Source organism: Rhinolophus sinicus, linkage group LG05 (assembly GCF_036562045.2).
Source record: "Rhinolophus sinicus isolate RSC01 linkage group LG05, ASM3656204v1, whole genome shotgun sequence".
NCBI classification, from domain to species: Eukaryota; Metazoa; Chordata; class Mammalia; order Chiroptera; family Rhinolophidae; genus Rhinolophus; species Rhinolophus sinicus.
The window spans coordinates 158,644,154-158,662,619 of record NC_133755.1 but is presented as its reverse complement, the minus strand read 5'-3'; the positions used below and the strand labels follow the sequence as shown (position 1 = coordinate 158,662,619).

Here is an 18,466-nt window from a genome sequence, read left to right as displayed (position 1 = left end):
GGTTAGAGGAAACTTCCACCAGAGAGCTTAGAAGAGTTAGGAAGCTTCCAAATGGGGAGAAGCAGCTTCACATGGAAAAGAGCTTATTCTGACAGAGGATCTAGAAGGGTGGTATGGCTCGAATCTAGGGATCGCAGGGAACACTGGTCTTGATTTGAAGCTGTAGAGATAGGCAGGCCAGGAATAGAGAATCCTGCAGGGCATGTGAAGGACTTGTATTATTTTGTCCTGAGTGAAATGGGAAACTCACAGGGTCCTAAGTAAAAGAATAACATGACCTATGTTTCAAAGGAAAACAAACTTTCAGCTTTTAATATTTGTTGAATGCTGATTATTTACTAGGCAAGTGTTAGCCATTTTTCATGCAAAACGATCTTCAACATAGGATTATTCTGATTTTATAGATAGGGAAGATGAAGTTTAAAGATGTTAAATAACTTGTTTAAGGCCACATTAACAGTGCAGATGCTGCTAACAGTGGTAAATGCTACTGTGTATCACAAGTAAAACAGTTAACTTAGAAAAGGAAACTTTCAGAGTGTGTAGCCCAAAAGGTAAGAGGGGTACAGGTGAGTGTGGTGTCACCAAAGCCAAAAAAAATTTTTTTTAAGAAGAAAGGACTGGTCAGTTGTTCTAATGTAGCTGGAGAACTCATGCAGGTATTTCTAAGACTGTTCTTTAACATAATAATAATGAAAATGTGTTATAATACAATTATTTAGAAAATGACATGAGTCTTTATCATTTGTAGTTGAGAGTGAAGCCAAAGTAAAAACCAGAGTTTGTTTTGAGGAATTGCTTAAGACCCACAGTGACCTAATATGTGAAAGAAAAAAACTGAAGAAAAACATTGGCAAGTCTAAAGGAAAAATCTCAGTGAGTAATTGATCGTTCGGTAATAGTGACAAATATCTTCATAAAATAATGACTTTTCATATTAAAAGTCTAAGGAACTTTGGAAATTAAAAACAGTAAATTTATGTCATGGTCAATAACGCGTGTGAAGTTTACTCAATATTCTAACATCACTCTTAGAATATTGAGTTCAGTCTTGAGTGCTGTCCTACAAGAATAACAATAGACAAACTGGTGAGAGTAATGGGGGGGGGAGGTAAATGGGTAAATGTCAAACTGGCCATATTACACATTGTTGAAGAAAAGCCAAATTTTTAACCCAGAACAACAATTTAGGAAATCATATCTTACTTCAGATATTCAATGACTTATCTTTATTTAGAGTTACTCATATAATTCTACCCAGCAGAACCAGGGGAAATCAATGGCAACTTAAGGCAGTAATTATCCTTTTGTACGTGAGGAATGTTTCAAATGATACAATTTTTGACAGCACATTTAAAAGGATTGAAAATATAGAACTCAAAGCAATACTACACAAATTGGCAATTGACTACAGCCTGATTCCCAGGGTACCATAAAGAGTCTGTAATAGTATCCACAATTAATGCTCTATTCAATCTTCAAACCTTTATCACTATTTCAGTTGGACCTTTTATTCTTTTGACCATTGTCGCTTGTGTACACGCACAAACACGCACACACACAAATAAATAAATTCATGTATGTTCTGGTAATTGGTACATAGTATTTCTTTGGCAGGAGTTTTGTGATGAGTTATATACATCCTACATTTTACTTACAGTAAATGTTTTCCTGTTTTGTATTTTGTTATGTGAACTGTTCATTTTAATATTCTATCTGGTAGCCATCAATATACACAATATATATTCTCAAGTGAGGCAAAAATAAGTGCAACATTGGCTAGAAACCAGCCATACACATGAGGGGTTTCATAGTACACCAATGTACTACTTAACACCAATTTAGAATTACTGATAGAATAGGGAAGATTACGTCTTCCATAGTGGATGCTGTCCTAAAACAAAATGTGCTTCTTCTGGTGGTACCATTATACAGTGTGGTAGGGAATAGTGGCATATGGAGGAAGGAACGTTGCATATTGGTATATGCCCTCCCTTTGGGTAAGGTGATGTACATTGGTCAAAAGCATCTGGACTTGGGTCACAGTGTGGCCTCTCCCATGTTTCTTTAGGCCCAGCCCAAGCAGCTACCAACCTTGGATAGCTTTATAGGTCCTATCACGGGCCAGGCACAGGCAGTGGCTGACCTCAGCCTGCACCACGGCCCCTCCCAAAAGGCCTTGGAACCAACACTCCAGGTGTTTGGCTTCAGACCACAACAGAGCACCATCTAGACAGCCCACGTAGTCAGCCTCAGGGTCATCCCTACCCACTGGTGTGCCAGCAACAGTCAAGTCGCAACTACAGCAGAAAGGCATACACAAGGGACACTCCTGGAGCACCTGGCTCAGGTGACCGGGGATACTGCAAAGCTGGGCACCACAGGACACCTACTATAAAAGGCCACCCTGCTAAGATTGGGAGAAGTAGCAGATCTACCTAATACATAGAAAAAAAACAGAGGAAGCCAAAATGAAGAGACAAAGAAACATGTCTCAAATTAAAGAACAGGAGAAAACCGCAGAAAGAGAACCAAATGAAATAGAGGCAAGCAATCTATCATATACAGGGTTCAAAACACTGGTTATACATAATGTGATACATAGATGATGTATTACAGAATTGTACACTTGAAACCTGTGTAACTTTACTAACCATTGTCACCCCAATAAACTTTAAATAAAAAACAAAACAAAACCAAAAAAAAACACTGGTTATAAGGATGCTCAACGAAATTAAGGAAAGAAAAGATCAATTCAGTGAAAACTTCAACAAAGTCATAGTAAACATAAAAGGACACAGAAACCATAAAAAAGAACCAGTCAGAAGTGAAGAATACAATAACTGAAATGAAGAATACACTAGAAGGAATCAACAGTAGATGAAACAGGATTGAATCAGTGATTTGGAAGACAAGGTAACAAAGCACCCAATCAGAAGAGCAAAAAGAATTTAAGAAATGAGGATAATTTAAGGGACCTCAGGGACAACATCAAGCCTAACAACATTTACAGTATAGGATACCAGCAGGAGAAGAGAGAGCAAAAGATTGAAAACCTATTTGAAGTAATGATGACTGAAAACTTCCCTAACCTGGCAAAGGAAGTAGACACACAAGTCCAGGAAATGCAGAGTCCCAAATAAGATGGACCCAAAGAGGCCCACACCAAGACACATCATCATTAAAATGCCAAAGGTTAAAGACAGAGAAAGAATCTTAAGAGCAGCAAGAGAAAAGCAGTTAGTTTTTTAGAGAAAAGCTCCCATAAGACTGTCAGCTGATTTCTCAACAGAAACTGCAGGCCAGAAGGAATTGGCAGGAAATATTCAAAGTGATGAAAAGCAGGTACCTAAAACCAAGACTACTTACCCAGCAAGGCTTTCATTTATAATTGAAGGTGAGATAAAGAGCTTCCCAGACAAGAAAAAGCTAAAGGAGTTCATCACCACCAAACCAGTGTTACAAGGGACGTTAGAGGGATTTCTTTAAGATGGAAAAAAAAAAAAAAAAGTCAAAAATACGAATAATAAAACGACACTAACTACACCTCTATCAATTACTTCAGATTTAAATGGATTAAATGCTCCAGTCAAAAGATAGAGCAGTTACCAGTGGAAGCCAAAAGTTTTCTTCCTAAACTGCCAAGAATTATACAGGCCATAAATGAGATGGGAATACTTTTTAATTTAAGGTTGGAGGTGTTTTACGGAAGGAACAAGGAACGAGATTTGCCTAGACCTTTGTTGTATCTTCGGGACATTTTTTATTTTATTGATGCTTAAACTACAAAATTCGGTGTATTCAAATTTGATCATGGTGAATCTATTTCAAAAGGAAAAAAAAATCCAACTTTATGAATATTAAATGGAAGGCTTGCCTTTTTTATCTAGTTTCCCGTGGAGTAGTTTATGAAATATGCTCTATAAGATGTACATTTTTTTCATCGTAACAAATTGTAAATAACTTACCCATGTTTCCCAAAAAATAAGACCTAGCCGGACCATCAGCTCTAATGCGTCTTTTGGAGCAAATTTTATACAAGACCCGGTCTTATATAAGACCGGGTCTTATATTATATTACATTATATTATATTATATTATATTATATTATATTATATTATATTATATCATATTATATTAATTTTTGCTCCAAAAGACGCATTACAGCTGATGGTCCGGCTAGGTCTTATTTTCGGAGAAACGAAGTATTAACGTGCTACACTTTAATTAATTTTACTCTAGCTATTTTTAAAGAGAAAGCTAGAAATTGAGCATTTTGTATATGATATGTTTCCATGCTTCCCTTTCCTCCTCTCACTCCCTATTTAATTTTCATTTGTCATTAGGTTTTTGGATTTGCCAGTGACCTGCTGTAGATCGTGAACCATGTCAGAGAATAAAGCTGATGATTGTGCCAGTCTTAAATTATTCATGATTCAATAAAATTGATGATTATTAAAAAAAAGAAAAAAGACTTAGAGTAGCCAAATGGATAAGAAAACAAAACCCATACATATACTGTTTGTGAGAGACCCATTCAGATCAAAAGACACACACAGACTGAAAGTACAGGGATAGAAAAAGATATTTCTTGCTAATGGCAAGGAAAAAAATAGTTGAGGTATCAATACTTATATCAGACAAAATAGAACTTAAAACATATATAATAATAGACAAAGAAGGACCCAGCAATTCCATTTCTGGGTATTTGTCCAAAGAAACCCAAACCACTAATATGAAAAGACATACACATCCTTATGTTCATTGTAGCATTATTTACGATAGCCAAGATATGGAAGCAATCTAAGTGCCAATCAATAGACAATTATAGATACATATATACAATGGAATATTACTCGGCCATAAAATGGAATGAAATCTTAACCATTTGAGACAACATGGATGGACCTGGAGGGTATTAAGTCAGACAGAGAAAGACAAATACCATGATTTCAATTATATGTGGAATCTTAAGAAAAAAGGAACACACAAGAGACAAACAGACTCAGACAAAGACAACCAGATTAGGGGAAGAGCTGGGGGCTGGGTGAACAAGGTGAAAAAATTAAGAAGTACAAATTGGTAGTTACAAAAGTCCCAGGGATGCAAAGTACAGCATAGGGAATAAAGTCATTAATATTAAAATAACTATGTATGGTGCCAAGTTGGTACTAGACCTATGGGAGGATCACTTTGTAAATTATGTAAATGTCTAATCACTAAGCTGTACACCTGAAACTAATGTAAAATAATATTGAATGTCAATTGTAATTGAAAAAAATATATGTTGAGGCATGTATAATAAGACACTTGTCTTTATAAAAATAAGCTTTGACTGAACGGCACCCTCCACAACTAAGATTCAGAGGACAACAACTTGACTTGGAAAAAAGTCCTGGAAGTACACACTGTTGTCCAATAAAATCCTATTCCCCTTCCCCAGTAAAATCTTAAAAAAAATAAAAATAAAAAAATAAGCTTTGAAAATAAAATAAGAATGCCTGAAAAGACCTGAAACTCATACATTTGGGAATGCAAAATCGCATAGCCATTTTGGGAAGCAATCTGACAGTTATTTAAGGAATTAAACATCAGTTTTTACCATGTAGCACAGCATTTCCACTTGGGGGTATTTACTCAAGAGAAATGAAACCATATAACAGTGCAAAACTGAAAATAACTCAAATGTCTATTAATTGTTGTGCTCAGCTATAGGAAGAAATAAACTACATGGAACAATATGGGTGAATCACAGCTTTATGCTGAGTAAAGGAAACCAGACACAAAAGGCTGTATATACTGGATGATTCTGTTTATATGAAATTGTAGACAACACAAAACTATAATGATAGAAAGCCGTTCAGTGTTTAAGTGAGACCAAGGCTTGGGGGATGGGGGTGAGTAGAGATTGACTTTGTAAAAGAACACGTGGGGTGGTGGAAATGTTTAACATGATTATGGTGGTGGTCACATGTCTTTATAAGTTTGCCCAAATCCATTTAATTATACACTTAAAATTGGTTAATTTTATTTTATGGAAGTTATATCTCAATATAGCTGATTTTAAAAACACACAAACTAAGCCAGAATCCTAAATGATGCACAGAAGGTAAAGATAAAAGGATGGACAAAGGTATAATAGAACATGAACAAATGTATTTGGGACACTTCAAAATTCACTCATAATCTAATCCATAAAATAGACTATTTTTATGGTAGCACAACAAAACTAGAAATTTGTAACAAAAGTTTAAAATTTATAAACTACTTTGAAATTTTTAAACTATCCCATAAACCTGTTATCAAGAAAAAGAAAATCAGAACTCCAAAAAGAGGGTCTTTTAAAAAGTAATGAAAATAGCAGTACAGTGCTACAGAACACATGGGACGCTACCAAAGATGCTTTGGGAATTACATTTATTGCAGTGGTTTTAAAAAAAAAATTGAATGAAGCCAAAGTAGGTGAATAACGAATATAAAGTCATTATAAAATTTAAATATTACTAAAAAGTTGACAGATTAGTGGAAGAGAGTAAGTAAACTGAGCTTCATCTGATTAGCTTTCCAAGTGTTTCATTTTTAAAATCTTTTCTTCTAGAACATAATGTATTTTTCTGTTTCTAATTTTTGTTTATTTTTTTCCAGTTATTTCCTTTAGGAGTTTTCTCGTAATTTGCATAATACTGCCAGTACATTTCTGGTACTCGCTAAGAAAGTAGAAAGAAGAATTTACATATGCCCCCCATTTAATATAATAGAAATTCAAGGTTATTAGGTATGATTTTATTCATAGAAAGAAGACAAAAATAAATTTCCAAAAAAGTTAGCTGTGATTTTCTTCAAATGAGGCAACCAGGGTTGTGCTTTGGGTTTTCTTTTTCTCTGTATTTTCTGGGGTTGTTTTGTATTTAATTTTTTTTTCTTAACTGTTTTAAATGAAGCATATATTGCTTCTGCAAACAGAACTTGTGAAAATAAACCTTTTTTTAAAAAGGAGATTATTAGATTTGATTAAGGAAGAGTTTTTTGGAGGCTAGAGCTTTATAATTTATCCTTGAATAGATCAAATTTGAAAATATATTTTAGGTAAGCTAAAGAGTCTTGGAGATGGTATAATATTAGATACATCTTGGGATACAAGGTGTTTTTTTAGCATTTTCTCATCTTTTCCATACATTAGATATTTTCTAACTATTTTTAAACAAGGATTTTTCAAAACTTCAATTTTTATTGGTAAACTTACCCATTTTGGGGAGAATTCTTCATTTTGATATTGGCTTCCATCTTGTAGCACTTTGGTTTTATCCATTCTCTCTTCCACACATATATGACACTTTTGTTACTCAAAATTTTAATTTTAACATCTGCAATTTTGTTTTGTTGTTTTTTCCCCACCCAATATGCTTTGCAATTCTCTTTATTAGTGTTAATCCCACTTATATTAAATTCTTAATTTTGTTTATGCTATTCACTTTATTGTTAGTATTTCTGTTTTATTGGATTTGGCAGCTTTAACTTCATTGTGCTACTTTTCTTCGTTGTTTGTTAGTTTGTAGTTGTCTAGTCATCTTTATTTTTGAGACTCTTTCTCTCCTACCTGCCGGTTGTGTTCCACATACTCTGCTTCTGCTGTTGGTGAAGATTGTACCTACCAGAAACACGGTGCTGTATCTCTCTATACTCAGCTGTTTTGTCGTCTGAGTGAAAGTCACCATCTAACAGAGATGGAGATGGCGGACAGAGCTATCCCTCCCAACTCCTCAATTGGTCATCCTCAGACTTATCCCCTCCTTCTCTTTGTATTTCTTAACTCTGAGCTTATGGCTTCTCCAGTAACACTCTTCTCTGGAGAAGCCTTTTCCTATGGGCTGTGGTTTTGTCTGGTAGTTTCTTAATAGATCTAATCCTGCTTATTTTTATCATTGCGGAATTTCTCAAAATATTTATTTTATTGCTAGTAATATTCCTTTTTAAGTTCTAGCCTTTTTTCTATTAAAATATCTCTTATTTTAAATAATTTTAATTGGAAAAAGAGTTACAGGGGTATGCTTGATCTGTCATTTGATTTAACTTGATAATATTTAATACTTAGCAGTATTTTCAGTGATAACATTTGGACTAATTGCAGGGTACTCCTAGAACTATAGATTTGGTTTTAGAGTGTAATTATGAAGCAGAGTAAATGACCTGTGTGTGTTTTCTATTGGGGAACCCAAAGTGCTTTAGCTCAGTGGCTCTTTTACCAATTTCTCAAATATCTCTTAATTCGAGTATGGATCATTCTGCCAAAGAGCAAAATAGCATTTGAGATTTGAGCAATTAACTTCTTAAAAGTCATTACGCACTTTTTCACATGTTGCTTAAGTCATTTTATCTGAAGTTACTCTCAGAGATTACTAGTCTAATGCTGGGAGAATAAACTAGGAGAGTGTTTATCAGATGGTCTAGAATGTCACTGTGTTCAAGTAAAAAAATGAAGTAATCTTTCCAATATTACACATTGTTGAACACTAACCATTGTGCTTTGACTTTATATAACCAAACTATGCTTAACTGAAACTTTGTTATTGTGTTCTTTTTCTAGCTTGACACTGTTAGAAGCAATCTTCAGAAAATTGAGGACACTAAAAGTGAAGTAGTTGCTGCTAACACTAATAACCCAGAGAAGAGATTCCCAGTCTCTAAAAGCAAACCACGCAATTCACAGTCAACAGCTGAAAATCCAGATGGTGATATAAGTGTAGAGAAAGACAAACAAGAAAAGGAAAATAAGAAGGTTAAAAAAACAATGTGCCAAGAAATGGAACTGGAAACTCCTGGGATGAAGGTGGAAAAGGCAGAGCCAGGTGTTCATCAGAAAAACGAGATGGCAAGCAAAGAAAAAGAAAATAATAATTTAGATGAGGAAGAAGTACTGAAGCAAGTATACCACTCCCAGGTAGCTGAAGAAATGGCAAAGGAGATTAAGAAGAAAATAAGAAAGAAGCTCAAAGAACAGTTGACTTACTTTTCCTCAGATACTTCCTTGCATGATGACAAATTGAGCATTGAAAAAAGGCAAAAGAAAAAAAAGAAAGTTCCGGTCCTGTCTAACCCTGAAACAAGGTACTTTACATTGAGAAATGTAAAATGTTCTCTTAAAAAAACATTCTATGATTTTCACCTTTTTTGAGTGATATCTATAGTTTCACAAAGAAAATTCTTAGACTTTCATTTGGACACATTGCCAGTACAATAATAACAGCTAACCTTCACATAGCACCATACTATGTTCCAGATGCTTTACAAAAATTAACTTTTTATTCCTATTAACAACTCTTTGAGGAATGGAAATGTTATTTTTTGTAGATGAAGAAACTGAAGGGTTTATATCAGAACCAGTAAGAAGCTGAGCCAAAACCTTGGCCGTCTTGCTCCAGAGTCTCTACCAACTATTCACTTAACATCTGTTTATTAAATAATAGAGACTTAATTACTCCCCTATTTTTTGAGTTATAAATGCCCGTTTGTATATGTGAATACAGCATTTTTCCCTTATTATACCAATAACACTTGCTTATTGTAGAACTTACAAACCCAAAGATAAAAGCAGTCCAATCAATGAAAGATAATCGCTTAGCAATTTGGTTTTCAGTCTTTTTCTGTTTATGATGCCTTTATTTATATATGTATGTATTTATATATTTAGATAGATAGATAGATATGCTTGCATGCATATACAATGTGAGTTTCTGAGCATATTCACATGTATATATCTCTGCTTAGAGAAAATGAAATTAAAAATGTCCTTTAACTACCATAATTTGTTTTCTATAATCCATATTTAGGTAAAAACTTGAAGTGGGGACATTCTGTATTTGACTATCACCTGGCATATAGGGGCAATTTTCCCTAATGTCCTCATCTAAAAATAATTCCCCTTATTAAAAGCTAGACAGTGATAGGGCAAATGAGTGGCTATAGGGACATACACGCTATGATCAGAAAATATGGTAAATGTTGAAATAAAAAAAAAACATTGCTATTAATCCCCCTCAAAAATATTCCCCCTCGCTTCAAACAGACTTATCCGATTGTTCTTGCCACTTTCTGAAGCAGTTCTGGAAATCCTCTTTCGTGAGTGTCTTTAGTTGAGCTGTCGTGGCTGCCTTGATGTTTTGAATTGATTCAAAACATTTACCTTTCATGGTCATTTTGACTTTGGGGAAGAGCCAGAAGTTGCACAGTGACAGATCCAGTGAATAGGTGGATGAGAACACACCATAATGTTTTTATTTGACAGAAATTGCCATACCAGAAGCAGTGTATGACATGGAGCCTTTTCCATTGTGATCACAAAATACGGTGAATGTTGCTGTCGAGTGCCATCCAACAAAAAGGCAGGGATCTCAATACAGGAACAGGCTTGTAGAACCTTAGTAACAGTGTGTGACAAGTTTCAGCTTGTTTGGTGTAGTCAGTCATGTGTGAGCTACAGTTGGGAGAAGGTGTGTTTTAAAGTGTGCCATAAATCATCCTCCATCATGACAATGCTCCATGTCACACATTGCTTCGTATACGGCAATTCCTGTCAAATAAAAACATGGTGTGCCCTTATCCACCTTATTCACTGGATCTGGCACCATGCTACTTCTGGCTCTTCCCCAAAGTCAAAATGATTCAGGACATTTTCAGGACATTGAGGCAGCCATGACGGCGCAACTAAAGACACTCACGAAAGGATCTCCAGAACTGCTTCAGAAAGTGGCAAGAACGATGGTACAAATGTGTTCAAAGTGAGAGGGAGTATTTTGAGAGGGACTAATGGCAATGTGTCTTTTAATGTAATAAATTTTTTTATTTAAACATTCACCATATTGTTTGATCACACCTCGTATTAGTATATTTGTTAGTTATCTGTTGTTGCATAAAAAAATTACAGAGTTTAGCAGCAAACATTTAAACATTTATTGTCTCATAATTACTGTGGATCAGGAATCTGGGGGTGGCTTAGCCAGGTGCCTCTGACTCAGGGTCTCTCACAGGCTACAACTGGGATGTCAGCTGGGGCTGTAGTCATCTCAAGGCTTAGCTGGGGGAGGATCTGGCAAGTGACATTGCTGTTGGAAGGCTTGGAAGATCAACTGTAAGCTCACTCATGTGGTTCTTGGGTCCTGACTGGCTTTTAGCCAGGGACATCAGTTCCTTGCCATATGGAGCTCTCCATGTGGGCTATTCACAACAGTGGGTAGTTGCTTCCCCAGAGTGAGGAGACAGAGACAGAGACAGAGACAGAGACAGAGACAGGGACAGAGACAGAGGGAGGGAGGGAGGGAGCAGGGACAGAGACAGAGGGAGGGAGGGAGGGAGGGAGGGAGGGAAAGTCATAGTCTTTTTGGAACCTAATCTTGTTAGTGGCATCCATTACTTTTGTCAAGGTCTGTATTAGAAGTGGGTTATTAGGTTCAGCTCCCAATCAAGGCAAGGGGATTACATAAAGCTATGAATATTAGGAAGCAGGGATTACTGGGGGCCATCTTAGAGGCTCTTCACCACAGTATATTACAAATCCTCTACTCAAAGCTACCATATCTGTTATGAACTGGTAAGCTCATTAATTTTAATTAAAACCGTGATTTACGTGACAGGGACATGCAAATCTCTTTAAATAATAGTATTTGATGAGGCGGTGAAATAGCATGGCTTTCAAGAATGACTAATTTGAAGTATTTCTCTAGTCTTTTTATTTATTTATTTTTTTGAAATATGACTATATACTGGAAGTCAATTTTGATTATTTAGATGCAGATTTTTTACTTGTTAAATTAAAAAAAAAATTAATAGGTTGGTTTCTCAGTACAACTCAGTATGCTCCTGGGATGCTACCCCTTATGATTTATTAGTTCATGTGACGCAGATTTTAATTTTAAAATCAGCTTTCAGAAAATGTAGTGGCACAGCAGCCACTGGAAAACACAATTAATTTTTACCTAGTATTCAGAGGTTGAATATCTGAAGTCTCCTTGAAAACAGAACAACCTTAAAACACATTTTTTGATTTTTAAATAAAGTAAGTTAGAAATTTGTTCATTGATTCTTTACTAGGCAGCCGGGTGAGGATGCTTTGATCAATCCCGTGTAAAGACAGATCCATTGCACAAATACACTTACATTTTTACCTGGAGTTTAGAATTCAGTTTAATTTGCTTCATGGGCTATACAACTCATCACCAGCTATGAAGTAATGCCCACAATACATAGTTTGACAGCTTACCATTTTAGTGCAAAAGAAAACATGTATCGCCTAGCTGGGACTAGTATCGATTCTAGGATTATCCTTGCCTCTATTCACTGTTCACTTCGCTGCACCATGAATAATAATAATAATAATAACATAACAATAATATATTTATAACACCATGTACTTGGATTATATTTGCAGTACATTGCCCGTCTCTGATGTCACAACTGAAGGTAAAGAAAAGAAGGAATGTCCAGTTGGAACAGTTAGTTCAGATTCTCATCAAAACGATGAAATAACCTCAGTGAAACAAAACATAGAAGACAGCATGCAAGATGACACAAAATCCAAACCAAAAAAAAAGAAAAAGAAGCCTAAAGCAGGTTTGTTATCCATATTGAATGAAAAAATGTGTTCCTTGATAAGTATAACTTGATTCTATGACTTTTAGCCCTTAAAACTAAAGGAAACTAAAGGACTAGATAGTCCCAAAGGATATAATTGAAAAAAAAAACAATATAAAACATTTGCTACTTGTTCTTGGATTCATCTAGATTAAAACATTCATTTATTTGTTACTGAGTCTCTGTGATGAATTAGTATTACCTGACTTGTATCTAATTCCTGACTTAATTTAGCTCTGGAATGGCATTAACTTTGTAGTTGCTATTGTAGTATAGAAGATTTCTTTCTTATACCATTGAGTTTCGAGCCCCTAAATCATTTAAACTCCTAGTTATTGAAAGCTATAAATGGTCAACAGCCAATAAACATTTCAGATGTTAAGGCTGCATGCCTCTGTCAAGCATGGTGTCTTCCCAGTTTCTCATCCTAATTCAGCTTGTCTTTCCTTCCCACTTTTCCTTTTCTCCTCTCCCTCTCAGTCCTCCTCTTTACTCATGTCTTTTTTCTTATTTTTCTTATTATTCTTGTCTTTTTCATACCTCTTACATCCTTTCTTTTTCCTTTTCAATTTCCATTTAATTGGCCAAAAATTGGAACTAATATAGCAAACTTTACAATTTTTGGTACTTATTCATTGGATTATAAAATTGATGTTTTGTGATTACTGTAATTAAATTTTTAAAAACTTGAAGTATAATATACACATAGAAAAGTGTACATGTATATTACATAATGAATTTTCACAAACTGAACATGCCCATGTAATCATCATCCAGATCAAGAAACAGAATGTCATTAGCACCCAGAAAGCCCCTCAAGTCCCTTTCTATCTAGTTCATTGCTCTTCAGGAGTAAACACTATCTTGATATCTAACACAGTTTACTTTTGCCTGCTTTTCTACTTTAATATAAATAGAATCATAAATATTGTGCTCTTTTGTGTCTGACTTTTTTTACTCAAAATTATTTTTGTGAGATGTGTACTCTTGTTGCATGCAGTTGAGCTTATTCATTATCAGTTCTGTTTTTGTACTGTATAGATATCCATTATATAAATATACCACAATTTACCGATTGTATCGATGGACATTTGAGTTGTTTCTAGTTTTAGGCGATTACAAATAAAGCTCTAATGAATAGTCACGTCTTTTGCCAAGTATATGTATAAATTTTTCTTGGGCATATTTTTAGGAGTAGAGTTGCTATGTCATAGATTATGTGTATTCTTCACTTTCATAGGTACTTCCGGTTTTCCAGAATTAGTTTACCCATTGATACTAGCAGTATTTGAGACTTTCCGTGGCTCTGCATCTTCACTAACATTTACATTGTCAGTAATGTTTAGTCATTCTTAGGCATGTATATTTTATTTTGACTTTAATTTGATTTTTATAACTAGTGAAGTGAGCATCTTGTTCATGTTTATTAACTACTTGGATATCTTCATTTGTAAATTTGTTCAAGTCTTCAGTATATTTTTTTAAGAAATGGAGTTTTTTTTCCTGATTAATTTGTGAGGCTATTTTATATATATCGATATTAGTCTTAGATATAAATACATATGCACACATGTATATTGCAAATATCCTTCCACTCTGGGTTTTATTATTTTACTCTTATTGGTATCATTTGAAAAATAAAATTTTTAAGTTTCGTATAGCTCAATTTAGCCTTTTTTCTTGTCTTTGATGGTAAGTGCTTTCTGTGACTTAAGAAACCTCCCAAGTCCTGCAGTTGTTTTATATATAGTTTTCTTAAAGTTTTTTGTTTTACTTTTCACAGTTAGCTCTGCAGTTCATCTGGAACTGATTTTTGTGGTAGTGAGAAGTAGTGATCAAGACCCATTTTTTTTCCCATGTGAATTTATAATTGATCTAGTACCGTTTACTAAAGAGAGCATCCTTTTCCCTCTATTGTGGTGTCACTTTTATCATAAATAACATGAGAATGTAATTGCATCAGTTTCTGTAGTCTGTTCTGTTACATTAGACTGTTTGCACCAACACCACCATGTTTCAAGTACTATAGCCTTATAATAGATCTTGCTATTTAGTAGTGTAAGTACTCCAACATTTTTCTTCTTCAGTATTGCCTGGGATATTCTTTACCCTTTGCGTTTCCATATGAATTTTAGAAGCAGCTTCTCAATTCTCTCTCCTTCCCTTCTCCCACCCATGATTTTGATCCACATTGGGTGAATCTAAAGAGAATCACAATTTAACAGCTCTCTAAATAGACTTGATATCTTTACCAGGGTATTGCTTCTTGCCATTCGTGAAATTGGTGTGCACCACCACTTATTTACATCTTCATTTTATTTTGATAATATTTCAGCAGTCTCTTTAGATTTATTTCTGGATATTTGATGTCTCTTAATGTTACTGTAAATGGCATTTAAAAAATTATTTTCTATTTGTGTGTCACTGGTATATGTATGTAGAAATGTAATTGATTTAAAAGTTGTTGACATTGTATCCAGTTTCTTGCTAAATCCATTTATTATTACTGAGAATTTATCTATAGATTATTTTGAATTTTGTACATACACAGTCCTGTCATCTGTTAATGATAGTTTTTTAATCATGAATAAATACTGAATTTTATCATGTACTTTTTCTGTCTCAATATGATTATATAAATTTTCACCCTTTTTTCTATTAATATGTTTAATTGTTATTCAGATATTAAGCCATCTTTTTGTTCTTGGCAGGGGTAGGAGACCCACTTGGTTGTGATGTGTTAGCTCTCTCTTTGCTTACTCTGTCATTGGATTGGATTTGCTGATACTTTGTTTAGGATTCTTATCTCTGTTGTCATGTGAAAGATTGGCTTATACTTTGTCTTTCTTGAAATACCCAGTTTTTTTTATATCAAGGTTTTGGTGTTCTCAAAAATAGTTCAGAAATATTTCATTTATTTCATTTCCTTGGAAGTATTGTATAAATTGCTGTTATTTCTACCTTAAATGTTTGGAGGAATTTATTAATGAAGCCTTTGAGGCTGAGATTTTATTTTCAGGAAGAATTTTAAATCAGGTTTAGGTTTTTAACAAATATTATACTCTTCATATTTTATTTCTTTTGTCAGCTTTGATAGACTGTATTTTTGGAGGAATTTGTCCATATAATCCAATTTAAAAATTTTGTATGTATACATCTGAAAAGGGTGCCCCTTGATATTGGTACTTTGTTTTCTCTCAGTTTCTTGATCAGTGTAGGGGTTTTCAATTTATGAATCTTTTCGAAGAACCGAACTTTTTATCTTTGAGTTTATGTATTGTACATTGTGTATAATTTTAGTTATTTATTCTATCTATATTATTTCCTTCTTTCTACTTTCTTTGGGTTTGATTTGCTGTTTATTTTTAGCTCTATAAGATGGATTTTATAAGATTTCAGTCTTTATATGCATTTAAGAGTTTAAATTTCCATTTAAGTAATACTATAGCTGCATCCCACAAATTTTTGAATGCCAAATCTTCATTATCATTCATTAAAAATATGCTCTGATTTCCATTTTAATTTCTTCTTTAATCATGCCTTATTTAGACATATATTATTTAGTCTCAGGCAGCAGTTGATTTTTTTAGTTATCTTTTTGTTTTGGTTTCTTTCTGCCATCGTTGTCAGAGAACATATTATGAATTTCAGTGTTTTGAATTTATTGAGACTTTTTTTATGACCAGCTTATGGTCAACTTGGTAAATATTCCATGTGTATCTGAAAAGAATGTGAATTCTGATGTCATTGTGTGCAGTGTCCTATATATGTAAGTTAGATTAAATTTATTGTGTTTAGCTCATTTTACTGATCGTTTTGGCCTGCTTATTCTGTCAGCTGCTGAGACAGACGGGTATTAAAATCCTCACTATGATTTTGGGTTTCTCTGTATTCTTTTATTTCTGTTAGTTTTTCTTCTTGTATTTTGAAGCTATGTTACTAAATATATGCATGTTTAGGATTATTACACCTTGCTGTCAAATTAACACTTTTATCATTATCTTAGTCTGTTCAGGCTGCTATAACACAATACTAGAGACTGGATGGCTTAAACAAAAACCATTTATTTCTCACAGTTCTGGAGGCTGGAAAGTCCAAGATCAGGCACCCACAGATTTAGTGTCTGGTGAGGGCCCGCTTCCTGTTGCAGATTGGTGTCTTCTCACTGTAACCTCACATGGTGGAAGGGGCAAGGAAACTCTCAGGGTTTCTAATATAAGGGCACTAATCCCATTCATGAGGATGCCACCCTCCTGACCTCATCAGCTCCCAAAAGTCCCACCTCTTAATGCTATCACATTGGAGGCTAGGATTTCAACAGATGAATTTTGCAGGGCACAGCATTCAGGCTATACTAATCATTATACAGTACTCTTCTTTATCTCTAATAATTCATTTTCCCTTGAAGTCTATTTGCGATTTGAGTTTGTATAGGTCAAATAAGCACACCAAAAAACCCAGTAAGGTGAGCTGAACACAGTAAGTTTGATCTGACATACATGCATACATACATACATTGTTTCCCATTCTCATTTCTCCAACACCCACAGTACAGCCCCAGTTGGCTCCAACCTACTGGGGGAGGGGTAGCCTTCAAACCTGTGCTTGGTTCATGGACCCCAAGTCTAGGCAGGGCTTGCCAGTACTCCATTTCTCCCCCCACCCTAGGCTCCCTACCTGTGTCTTCTTTGCACCCCCTTTGCTTGGGCCACAGTGTCTCCGCATTGCTTTCCTTTTTACCTTCACCTGTTTTCTTCTCATCTTAACACACACGTGGATCTCAGCTCCCGTGCTGTAAGCTCCTTGGAGGCAGGCCCTCAGTAAATGTGAAGTGCTGTTGCTGGCCACCACGCAAAGAAACAAAAATACTTCTTGTTTTTAATTTTCCTGTGTCCTTATATTTATCATCTCACTGTTTTCTATATGGTCTACCTGTTTTATGTTCCTTTTTCTCCTTGTCTTCTTTTGAATTATCCAAGTTATTTTATCTTCTCCCTTCAGTAGCTTGTTAATTATACATTCTTTTAAACTTTTTAGTCATTACCCTGGAGAACATAAAGTTTATTCTTGACTTATTGTAGTCTAATACAAATTAATTCCCTAACAAAGTACACTTTCCAGCGATGGACGAACAGTAGAATAATTTAATTCCACTTTAATTCTGTCAGGTGCTTTTTCTGCATATAATCCTCTCCTGACTTATGTATTTTAGTTGTACATATATTTTAACCTTCATAGATGTTGCAGTTACTAATTTGTACAGCTGGCATTAATATATATTCACCCCAAAATTTACTTTTTTCTTAATGAATTTCCATTTTTCATCTTGAAGAACTGTTTAGTATTTCTCTTTGTATAGGCCTGCTAACCCCCTTAGGTTTTGTTATGTTAAAATGCTTTTACTTTCCCTTCATTTTTAAAGCTTATTTTCTGGTATGGAATTTTAATTTTCAGGTTATTTTCTTTTAGTACTTTAAGGAAATCATACAGTTGCCTTCTGGCTTCCATAATTTCTGTCCCCAGCAGCAGTCTTATCTCTGTTTCTTTGAAGGGATTGTGTCTTTTTTTGGTCTGTGGCTGCTCTTTATATTATCTTTATGTCTCTGATTTCAGTGTTTCATCATAGTATGCCTAAATATGGTTTTGTTAAAATCTACCCTACTTAGAGCTTACTGGTTGATATTCAATAATATATCAGCTATTAAACATTCTTGGCCATTTTTTTTCAATATGCCTTCTTCACCATTCTGTGCTCTTTTTCTAGATTATAATTTCACATATATGTGTTCACAGTATTTTATGTTTTTCTTTCCACCATGTGTTCACAGTTTTTTATGTTTTT

At 34.5% G+C, this 18,466-nt stretch overlaps 1 protein-coding gene across 13 annotated transcripts in view; it reads left to right on the top strand.

The window, feature by feature from the left end:
- AHI1 (Abelson helper integration site 1) overlaps positions 1-18,466 on the top strand; it is a 170,077-nt gene that overhangs the window by 2,910 nt on the left and 148,701 nt on the right. For 12 of the 13 annotated variants that reach the window (XR_012496754.1, XR_012496755.1, XM_019732750.2 and 9 more), the window contains 3 exons: positions 752-876; positions 8,585-9,105; positions 12,422-12,603. Coding sequence is in view for 11 of the 13 variants with exons in the window: in XM_019732750.2 (XP_019588309.2) it covers positions 752-876; positions 8,585-9,105; positions 12,422-12,603 (828 nt within the window). In the remaining 2 variants the exon portion in view is untranslated. The remainder of the gene's footprint in view (positions 1-751; positions 877-8,584; positions 9,106-12,421; positions 12,604-18,466) is intronic. The other variant, XM_074333620.1, reaches the window with a different exon arrangement.